General features: G+C 41.2%; 2 protein-coding genes and 1 non-coding gene across 3 annotated transcripts; 2 read left to right on the top strand and 1 right to left on the bottom strand.

The window, feature by feature from the left end:
- Nucleotides 1–523: 523 nt before the first annotated feature.
- LOC109480301 (probable G-protein coupled receptor 139) lies at nucleotides 524–5,070 on the top strand. The gene is made up of 5 exons (XM_019782487.1): nucleotides 524–596; nucleotides 2,788–2,924; nucleotides 3,317–3,441; nucleotides 3,903–4,368; nucleotides 4,507–5,070. The coding sequence occupies exons 1-5, from the start codon at nucleotides 524–526 to the stop codon at nucleotides 5,068–5,070; spliced, it is 1,365 nt and encodes a 454-aa protein (XP_019638046.1).
- A 641-nt stretch (nucleotides 5,071–5,711) lies between these two features.
- On the bottom strand, nucleotides 5,712–10,434 carry LOC109480229. The gene is made up of 5 exons (XM_019782377.1): nucleotides 10,362–10,434; nucleotides 7,990–8,126; nucleotides 7,416–7,525; nucleotides 6,087–6,854; nucleotides 5,712–5,733 (listed from the first exon to the last, which is right to left on the bottom strand). Exons 1-5 carry the CDS (start codon nucleotides 10,432–10,434, stop codon nucleotides 5,712–5,714), a joined length of 1,110 nt encoding a protein of 369 aa, XP_019637936.1.
- Nucleotides 7,115–7,187, top strand: Trnav-cac. Its single transcript has one exon. It is a non-coding gene; the product is annotated as a tRNA-Val (tRNA).
- Nucleotides 10,435–11,242: the final 808 nt, after the last annotated feature.

Raw genomic sequence — 11,242 nt, 5'->3', positions numbered from 1 at the left:
ATATAGATAAATACATCTATTGTAGTAACACTCATACCTGTCCTTGGTGCTGAACGCCATCCACACGTAAGCAAATGCATCTGTTTATTGTATTGGCAATCATACCTGTCCTTGGTGCTGAACGCCATCCACAAGGGTGAATATACCAATTCATAGTAAGTAACACGGATTCTTTACGTGAACTTGGAATGGAGATCACGTGAACTTGGAGTTGAGATCACGTGAACTTCTCATTCGATCCCAGTGAGTAACATGGCGCCCTAACACGTGAACATGACGTCAAGACCACGTGTACCACTAGTTCATATTAACATAAATTAACATTGAGAAACTCCTATATAAGCGGGTAAGTAGGTATAACATTTTTGTCTCACGACATTGTCAGAGACTTTACATGTATCTCTTTTGTTAATGCTTAAATTTTCTTTAACTTCTGAAACTACTGCTACTATTTCTCAACTTGCAACGTACTTTGGTTGTGGTAATTTTATGTATTACGTTTACCTTGCATTTCGTCGTCAACATGGGACAGTTTGAGGATCTCGAGTTGGCCAACAAGATATTTTACCCTTTGCTTTTGATCTTCGGCTTGCCTGGTAAGTTATGATTTCATATCTCATATCTCATACTGTTTTACATAGATCGTGTTGTTTTACGTTTAGTTTAAGCTGTGACGCGTTGTTGTTTTCGTTGCATTTTGTACAAATCAACTCTAGTTTCAGCGTAATCTTTGAAAGAAATGGTTAGAATCTCATCTTCCTTAGGACTGTCTCACTGAGCAGAAATATGTTGATTCTTTCATTTCACACTAAACTGCCCAAATTGTAAGCATAAAGAGCTTGCAATACGTCGGTCACAACATATATGGTTAGCAATTGACACGTTAGAAATGTACATAGAGGCTATATTCAACAATAGTACTAATAGCATGGTGTATATATATCAAACTAGTTTCTCGCCATAAGCCAAAGCACGGGACAGAACAATATTAAAACAAAATAAGCCTTAACGCTAGAAATATCGCCGATAATTGTGAATTTAAGGCATGCACGTCCCATACTAACAGTAATCTGTAACTTAAATTAGTCTTATAGTTTGATGTTGTTATATAGCAGTAGATACCGTATGTTATTACCTTGTACAATTGTTTTCACAATATAAAGTCTCTCTATATAAAGTCAGTGTAATGTTTGCCATTAGCTTGAACTATGTAATAAACTTACATCTGGTCTAATATGATTTCTACACAATGTACCGGCGTGGGATGGTGTATAAACACGTGAGGTGGTCTACACGTGTTTGGGACTTTCATCATATGTTACACACCGTTATTTGCTATGCACTTGATGAGGTTGCCTTTATGAATTCATTCATATATCTCTGATTGCGTTCGTGCACTTCCTGTACTCAACCTTTAACTTTGTGACTCACTACTGAAAAGGCTTAGTCACCGTCTTACGTACATGTAGTCCAGTGGTTTGTGGCCCTTGACCAAGGGGTTGGGGTTTGAATCCCGGCTTGAATTATTAATTAATTAATTCATTCATATATCCCTGATTGCGTTCGTACGCTTCCTGTACTCGACTTTTAGCTTGTGACTGACTACTGAAAAGTCTTAGTCACGGCCTTGTGTAGTCCAGTGATTAGTGGCCCTGGACCAAGAGGTTCAGGGTTCGAAACCCAGCTATTATTGCTCACCCAACATTAACGCTACTGTAAAGGCTCACAGTCCTTAGGTTGGGACCTTAAGCCGTGGTCCACTGTCATTCGTGCTTGTCGAAAGAGCTAGGGGAATTTCCCTGGTACAATGAACTGTAAATACTGTACATAGCGGCTGTCTTCTCTGTCACGACCAGTGGAAGAGTAGCTCTTCAGTGAGGTTAAGCTGGTTGGTTCGAGACCCATTTCAGTAAGCAACCAATATTTCACGGACCACTATCAAAACACCGGATGGTGCCACCCACACAAAGTCTTCAAGTCAACAGTATGTTTACTGAACTTGCCAATCTTTATTGAGGAAATCGCAAACTCACGAACATCAAGGAAAAGTTATCTGAAACCAGCCGGGAGAGAAATAAATGTCCCCCTCAGTATATCATTTAACAATTCCAAGGACATCATGAGACAGGGTTTAATACAATTTCAAGAGCGTATTTGCACTCCACTTGCTGTATATAATAAAGACGAAACACGTGTACATGTATCAGCACCAAGGGCAGGTAGGAACACGTGAGACGAACAAGACATTTTAACCCTATGGAAAATATACTAATATACTAATGAAACACTTACCGTAGTCAACGATATGTGAAGTATATACGACGATTTTCACATATCTGCACCCAATAGGATATAACCTTACAACACCAGTAGATGATACGGACGGGGATGTTTTCTTTCCCCAACCCTTGTCATTTTGAGCCTTCTCTGAATGAAAACCATAACTGCTTTTTCGTAGAATTTCCCCAGACTAGCATAGCCCTTAAACAATTAAATCACCTGTATTTGTTAACATAATCTTCATCACGTACAACTGTCTTAAGAAGAGAAAAGCAGTTGAACCTGTACACCTAGCCATTGTACATATAGTAAGACACCACACTCCTATAACTCGTAGCACTTGTAGTTCGTAGCATTGTAGCACTCTATATAATTGTAGCTCGAAGTGTTCTGTATCATGACCTGTACTAGGCTTGTAAGTGCATAAACGTTAACGTACAATAAAGGTATCTCCTTCATTGTAAAAGTTAACTAACCTATGAATTTCCCCATTTCTTCCGTCCCCAGCCAATATCCTGACTATCGTGGTGCTGGTCCGCCAGCGCAGGACGCCGGGCGGGGCCAAGTCCACCTCCACCCTGTACCTGATCGCTCTGGCCGTGGCAGACTCACTCGTACTCATCTTCATCGTCCTTATAGAGAGGGTGAGTGGTACTCTCTTTTTGCTATCTATGGCAATAAAAATTTGCTGCCCTCAAGGGGAGTCGAAGAGATTGAGAGAGGGGATGAGAGAGAGAGAGAGAGAGAGAGAGACAGACAGACAGAGACAGAGAGAGAGAGAGAGAGAGAGAGAGAGAGAGAGAGACAGACAGAGAGAGAAAGAGACAGAAAAAGAGAGAGAGTAAGAGTGAGAGAGAGAGAGACAGAGCATTCTGAATACTGTAAGAGGGCAGGACTCTTAGCAGGTAGGGTCTACGAATATGTACTTATATCAGGAAAGTAATACAAATGAGGTATTTTGGTCCAGTCTTTGTAGACGTGTTTATAAGTTGAGAGATATTGTAGTCCATATCCTGCCATTTCTTTTTCTATTCAGGTGGTGAAGATCACCATCCTTGATCGGCAGGTGTCGTTTGGCGGATTCTGTCCGTGGCTGATCTCTCTGGACTACACCGCTAGTAACGCCTCGACATGGATCATCATAGCTTACACAGTGGAGAGGTATGGGGAGACAACACACAGTATAGAACACGATAACAGAACTAGTGTGGCATACAGTCTATCGTTGATTGTGAGGGTTCTCTTTAGGGTTGTACGTGTTATCTACCGCTCGGCTGACTAGTTAAGTACTTTAGTACTCTGTAATAAAATTCCTACCGAGTGCCTAGTTCAACTGAGCTTTAGAGAGCTCTTAAGACTCGTAATCATTCTGTTTATACTGTTTCTTTTTGTGTTTTACTGGCAACGTCACTAAGACCATGGCAATAGAATATTTCAAGCAACAATAGGGTGGGTGTATGAGTCATTATCAAGTAAATACCATAAAGGAACTAAAAGTGAACTTGTAACTCTATAATATGTAGTATTTATATTAAGACTAGAGTGACCAAATAGAATGACACTGGCCTGGTGTATCATATATTATCATATAACTATCGTATATTTTGTTTTTCTTCGTTTAGGTTTACTGGCGTGTTTTGCCCAGTCTGGAAGCACAAGGTGTGTCAACCTGTGACGGCGAAACTCATCATCGCTGGAGTGTTCTGCTTCTCCTGGCTCTGTTCTCTTCCACACTCTTTCGCAGAACAAGCTCGCTCCGTCCCAAAGTCAACCAAGTATATGTGCGATTGGAAAGACGACATTTCAAGGGAGTACAAGCTAGCCCTGGTCTGGGGACAGAGTCTCTTGTCTTACGTTCTTCCTTACATACTGATTATTTCTTTAAACGGACTTCTTGTTTGTAGGTTAAGAAGATGGAAAAACGATAGAGAGATTAGAGCAAAAATCTCGGCAGATATCATAACAGGATACCGTTACAATAGAGAGAGCGATGGTTTACCTCGCATAACAATTTGTGCTGATACTCATCGCGAAGAAATGGCTTCTGTAACCTCTGAGAGGCCCAGACGTCTACAGCCTAGATTTGAGGTGGATAACTTTATTGAGAGAAAGTCTTCGCTGTACTCTCGCGTGGTCTCGCGAGACTCCCAGCAACCATCTGTGCACGACACCTGCGCCGACAGAAACTCTCGGTCGTACTCTCGCGCGATCTCACGAGACTCCCAGCAACCATCTGTGCACTTCGACTGCGGCGACAACTGCGCTGACAGAAACTCTCGTTTGTACTCTCGCGTGAACTCACGAGAGTCCCAGCAGCCATCTGTGCAGTTAGTCCGCGCAGACTCAGTAGTGACGAGACGCCGGAAGAACAGGCCCGTTTACGTGCTCTGCGGTGTTAGCCTGGCTTTTGTCCTCCTTTGGCTGCCTCGTTTTGTCTCATTTCTCATCCTAAGACTGTCCCCAGACTCCCAACTACTAGAGGACTTTTCACTCACGCTAGCCATGGACGTTTCGAACATGCTGGCCCTCCTAAACTCGACTATCAACATATTTCTGTACAGCTTTGTTGACGAGAAATTCCGGGCGGATCTTTGGAAACTGTTGAAGGGTCACAGCAACAGGAAGATTTCAAACGACGTGACTCTGCCCCATCCCTCACAGGATGCGCTAGGTATCACGGCCACGCATTTCGTAAATAACACCGTTCGTAGACCTTCATTTGCGAGGCCAAGTCACGATCCGTTGAAGATCACGACGAAGCGCCTTCCGATCACCCAACGGGCGATGTGACTCTTTCGTGATTTCTTCATTAGGTTTCAGATTTTTAGTACGTAGTTAAAAGCAAAGATCCACATTATTAAAGGTAAATTTATCTTAATTATGTGAATGAATGAATGGAAGTTTATTATTGTGTCAAAGAAGATGATCATTGTACTTCAAAGTCATTGTGTAACAGCATGTCCAATAAACAATGCAGTACAACTTTTATTTTGATATACAACAGTTTATTATCGCTTAATTTAATGTCCTCTTTAGTCACAAGGGAATAGTGGATAAGGATACACACACGTGTTTACCCAACATTCCACTGCATTAAACAATGACTGGTATAAATAATATGATATTACACTTTGTGGACATCAATTGAATATCATGCAATAAAGACTTCATCACGCCCTTTCATTAAATATGAACTTTGAGTGCTTCAAATCTCTTGGTAACTTCAACGTGTATACTATATGTAAATATATAACTCATGTAAATCAATTTTTATATATTGCATCTGTTACTATCTTTTATTTCTACTCTGTTGTTGCTCTGTCTTGGCGTGGCTCTTGCTAGTGTTCGATTGGGTAATATTTTTCCCACATGAAAGAATCCTAAAAACTCTGCTGCGAAATTTACAATCCACAAATGAATACAGAAACATATTAATAGAGGAGTTCAATACTCCTAGCATGGTGGAAATTTCAGAAGCCAACTTGTGAGAGAAAGTATCGAACCTGTTCTGGTCGTTGACTCGAAGGATTAGAAAGATTACGAAGCGAGGAAACCACAGAAGGACAAACATTGCGCTGACGGTGATTAGAATAAGGATAGGCCTGCCGCTAGATCGTGTAACGCCTTGCGGCGTTGCATTTTCAGACAGGAATGATCTTGAACGTCGTCTACAGAATCGTTGAAACTGCGATGGCGAATTAGGTGCCAGATTCCCGTCTGTCTTTTCGTTTGTAATAGCCTCCTTGCGGTTTGTTTGGGAACTACAGGGTTGGTTATGTATTTCATCTTGAAGTCCTGGTCTTGACTGAGAAAGTAAGATTTCACTGTGACTTTTAGGTGTCAGATTTTTGTCTGTCTTGACGTTTGAAATAGCCTCCTTGCGGTTTGTTTCGGAACTACACGGTTGGCTATGTATTTGGTCTTGAAGTCCTGGTTCTGACTGAGAAAGTATGATTTCACTGTGACTTCTCTCGGCAATGGTCGGAAGATCCTGCCAGTCTGGCGAGTACGCGCGAAAACGAGGCTGTCCCTGATCACGCGTAGCCACGCGAGACTGGCGACGAGACTTGCCGCCATTACCAGTTCTTGTCCTCTCCGGTAAGTTCTCTTTTCCCAATGGTTTCAATGATTTTCTGAAGTGCTTTCTCTCTAACTTTGGGTTAACGTTAAACTGTGATCTTTCTACCGTTCTTGCTCTTGCCGAAAGACTGCTAGCCATGCCTGATGTACCTGGAAACGTCCAAGCTCGTTGAGGACCCACCCTTCTCATTCTCCTTAGTTTACAAACAATCAAACCATTCAATATGGTGATAAAAAGGAACGGAAGCATATACGATAAGACACTCTGCCCCCAGATGACGCCTAGTCTCAGTTCTACGGACAGATTTTCTTTCAGATCGCAGCGATAAGTAGTCAGGTTTCCGTAGAGCACTTGTTTTGTTGTTGAGCTCACAGTGAAGAAATGGGGCAGGGCGAGGAGATATGACATCAGGAACACTCCGGAAATGGCGATCTTTGCTGTGGTCGGGTTGGAAACTTTGTACTTCCATACGGGAAAATAGACTCCGATGAATCTGGAAAACATGACAAATACCTCATGTAATTAGAATCATATCTTAATACCATTTACGTTCATCTTAGAATTGTGCATACTAAAACAACATGCTATTTTAAACTGGTGGAAAATGATGGCTGCACAACCACAAAAGGCCATGGCACCAGTGGATCGCCTGAGCAGTCTTGTTCTGAGAGACGTTGTTTCGAAACTTACACTCTAGAAATGTCCAAATGTTGATATACGTCCAAGAAAATATCATGCTGTTAACATATCGGAGTTTCCGTAGTGTAGTGGTTATCACGTGCGCTTCACACGCGCAAGGTCCCCGGTTCGATCCCGGGCGGAAACACTTTTTTTCGCTACTCAACGCATCCTAAAAGTACACTCTCTCATAGTCTCAAACATTCAACTTCTTCGTACCCAGAACGTGTAAGGCACTACTTTTATATATCTTTTTCTTCAGTTTACGTCTCTAGACGAAGCCAAGCAAAGATTTCTCTAAATGAACAATTTTGATTGGAGCCACTAGAAGCTGGCTAATAATACGGAGGACGATAGAGCATGTTTTATTATTTACCTTTCGATGGTGTAGGCTACAATGATCCAGATGGACGCGTTGTGTGCGCCGTAGTCTAACACGTTCAGGTACGGACAGAACTCACCGGGCGGAACCACGGAGAAGATCATCTGGGGGATAGAAAAATGTAGAAAAAAATGATTAACTGTAAGCATAGATATGATGACGAAAAATCCACACAGGCTAGTTTCGTCAATAACGATTTACCCCCACGTAACTTTGATGATACGTTTCATGGTTAGTTGTTTGGTTGTTGTGTATAATTTTTCAACATCCTTTCGGAACAACTTAACCCACAAATTAGTAGTCGTGTTACTTCTATGCAAAAGCCATACTCCAGTCCATAACTGTAAGTTAGCACTACATACACGAAATGCTGAATGACTTTAGTAAATGAGACTCAAATATTTGGATATAATGAAGTCACAGTTAGGCAGAAGGTAACTGGAACCCAATCTTCACTACAGCATTACGATGAATGTAAAGTAACTTAAATGAGTCACAAAGTGGAATTCAAGAGTGCTTAAAGAACGGGTTTCGTACAGAGTTTAAACGATAAAATCAGGGCCCATACCTGATAGATGATGACGATGGTGATGAGGACGAGAGAGTCAGCGATGGCCAGCGCGATGAGGTACAGACTGGAGGCGCGTCTGTCCTCACAGCTGCGCGCGCACCGCTGCAGCAGGATGTACAGCGTCAGGACGTTAGCTGGAACACACACAGGTGTGAAAATGGAGTTTTGTTTGTTTCGCATAACCGATAAACATAGGCATAACAAACCAGTTTTGTACATGAAATTACCAGCTGCATATGGCCGGGCTGTGAGGTTTGAACCACTCACACCGGGAAGGACCCCTACTCTTTTCGATACGTGTGGTGGGTTCTTTAACGTGTGTGGGGTGTGACTATCTTCAACAATAGGACCATTTGACGTCCTATCCGAGGGACGTCTCCAACCGAAGCTAGGTACTCATTTACACCTGAGTGAAGTGAGGAAAGTCGTGTTAAATGCCTTTCCCAAGGGCACACGATCAGTGGCATCGAGCAGGATTCGAAACCGGGACCTCTTGGTTCTGAACCGAACACTCTACCGTTACGCCACACGACCCCTTACTGAGGAATATTTGGCACAACATCGTAGCCTGCATTCCTTTAATTTTTCTAAAGGGGTTTAGTACAAGAGCTTACACGGGAGCTCGAGATTTTCAAATCTTTGTAGAACAACGGAAGAGCAACTGGGGTAGATTCAACACAGCAAGAGAATATAGTTGTGTTAGATTATCTGACAATCTCACCAGTTTGAATCACTCACTCGTGATGATAGAAAACGCCCAAGTGAGACCAAAAAAGGCAAAGATTTGATACAAAACTAATATAACATTTTCATACCAAAAATGGGCCAGATTTATTAGGCCGCACAAACGTAAAAGCATAAGTAAGATTGATTAAACAAACAATGATAACAACTATGTAAACAACAAATAAAGGAAGTTATCTGCCAATGAGAACATGAAGTAAATGACATTGACACGTAATTAATCTACTGGGACACAGAAAAATGTGTCCTATTGCATCACTTACACAACCTAGCTATTGCATCATCTTATTGTAGTGGAGCAAATAGTAAGGTAAAGGCAATTATTGCTTGCATGAAACAGTTCGTATTCGTAATTCTTGATTAACCATGTGATTTGCAATTTGTATTTCCATACTATACAATGTTCTTGTCGGTGATTAGCATATAATCAGTATGATTTCTGAATTTGTAGGTATGTTATCATCTATTGTTGAAACTGTAACAATGATGCATTGTAATGTAAGAAGACCCCTGACCATCCTCCTTCAACTATTGAAAAGCAATCAAGGCCCGAGATTGTTCGTTGTACGCTTTCAAGGTTATATAAAGATTGAAAAAAATTACACGTTTTTCGTTTACAAACACCTTCCTGGGGGAGAAATCTGGAGAGTTGTACTCAAATTGTGACGCTAGGGTCACATTTGAAACATGGCCGTTTTTTCGTTGCTGTGTACAGAAGAAGGGAATATATAAGGTTCTGACCATATTTGTTTGAACACCCCTTCACAGAGATGATACGATACCCGTGTTATTGTAGTATGGGGGCAGATGGCACTTGAAAAAAAATTACAGTTGCACAACCCTGCTTTCTTATCATTAGTGGATTGCAATTAGTCACCAGAATGCTCGTATTATACAGTGAGCTCTTAACTTAAATGAGAACGTTTTCAACTGATGACAGATTTCTTTGAATCACCGATGCATTTAAAGCCAAAAACCAAGAACTTTTCTCTAGTAAAATTAGAAGTATTGTATTTTTGTTCAATATTTTTCACAATGTGCGATCGCTAAGTTAAGTTGACTTTGTGACAACTCTCTTCAGTACCGTCAGTACCGTAGGCACTATCCTTTAATAATACTATATCTGTTTTAAGTACTGTCTAAATGAGTAAGGTACTGCTTTAAGACATATTCAAGAAAACGGTTACCCAAGCAGCTGGATAGATTTTGGAAACTGTCAGACATTTCAAGTAGCACCCATTACCTTTCATCGGTGACTGAATACCCGGAGGTCTAACTTTCATCGATAGATTTACTCTGAATATACTCTGAATCGGGTAAAATTGTGGCCTTTTATTTATATCATACTGGACCGAAGCCATAGCAACACATGTCGTGCGGTATGAGAAAAAAAAGAACAGAGCTGAGTTGACAATATTTTCAAACAAAGATAAAAAGTAAACGTTGATAAAGGCGATTAGACCTCCAGGCAATGAGAGTAACAATTTCCTTGAATGTGTAAAAATAAAAGGATTGAAAACTCGAATTACACATAAATTTCTGTAAGCTGACATCTATACTACCTCTTGACAAGCATTTAAATAACAAGATATCCACAAAACGTAAAAGACAAGCGAGTCCCTTACCAGGTAGCCCCACGATGACCAGGAGGCTATAGTACACCTTAATGGCCACCAATAGTGCTTCTTCTTCATCCATGATAGTTCGACGACTCTTCCACAATCTACCTTAACAACTGCCTCCTAGCCTCTCACAATATTCAGTGGATAAGGTGTAACAAGTCGATCGGTGTAATGTGGAGAGCTGCCACCGCGCCGCGTGCCTGCGAAGCTGGTGTGTTACGCCGAAGGGCGGTTATACCGGCTATACTGATACAGAATTCAGTATGGCCTTTCGTTGTGCACTACAAGAGGGCTTATGTGGGTGAATCTACATGTTAGCTACACTTATGATGCTGACGTCAGATGATAATTAGATGACAAGCAATGAGTCACACGTACTTACACTAGAGTGTCCTGCTGTTGATTTCGAACTGGTTGGAAGAACAGATGCACTATGGGATATTTTATATCTTGAATGTTCGAATTCTTGGAAATCCAGTACGTCAACGTCGATAATTTTAAAGAAGAAAATGGAGAGAGTGTGAGTAGGGAACAAGAGAAGATACATATTATGTAGCATATAAAAAGAATCTTTATACATGGGTTGCCCCAACGTTCATGTGTGAGTCGTGTACAGTTGTATTTTCTGAAAAATACCTGTAAGTTCAGGTATCAAAACATGTCCTGACGCCGGAACACATGACCAAATACGTATTTGCCAGCTGAGATTGTCTGACGTTACGTCACTCTTTTGAGACCTGCTTGTGACGTCATGACGCACGGCTTTATTTCATTAATTGCGCCACCTAGGGATCTAATAATGAATGACAAGGCAAGGGAAATAAAGTTGACTGACATACTAACTTTTCTCAAGAATCTCAAGAAATAGGCTGTTTCATATCACA

This window comes from Branchiostoma belcheri, unplaced genomic scaffold (genome assembly GCF_001625305.1).
Source record: "Branchiostoma belcheri isolate BF01 breed outbred unplaced genomic scaffold, Haploidv18h27 scaffold50, whole genome shotgun sequence".
In the NCBI taxonomy this organism is placed as follows: domain Eukaryota; kingdom Metazoa; phylum Chordata; class Leptocardii; order Amphioxiformes; family Branchiostomatidae; genus Branchiostoma; species Branchiostoma belcheri.
This window is presented reverse-complemented; position numbering and strand designations above follow the sequence as displayed.

Coding starts and splice junctions, on each gene's coding strand:
- LOC109480301 (XM_019782487.1), top strand. CDS start 524: ATGGGACAGTTTGAGGATCTCGAGTTGGCCAACAAGATATTTTACCCT. Junction 597..2,787: donor TTTGATCTTCGGCTTGCCTG/GTAAGTTATGAT, acceptor TTCCGTCCCCAG/CCAATATCCTGACTATCGTG. Junction 4,369..4,506: donor GTCTACAGCCTAGATTTGAG/GTGGATAACTTT, acceptor CGAGACTCCCAG/CAACCATCTGTGCACTTCGA.
- LOC109480229 (XM_019782377.1), bottom strand. CDS start 10,434: ATGGATGAAGAAGAAGCACTATTGGTGGCCATTAAGGTGTACTATAGC. Junction 8,127..10,361: donor GGTCATCGTGGGGCTACCTG/GTAAGGGACTCG, acceptor TGTGTGTTCCAG/CTAACGTCCTGACGCTGTAC. Junction 7,526..7,989: donor CCATCGTCATCATCTATCAG/GTATGGGCCCTG, acceptor TCTATCCCCCAG/ATGATCTTCTCCGTGGTTCC.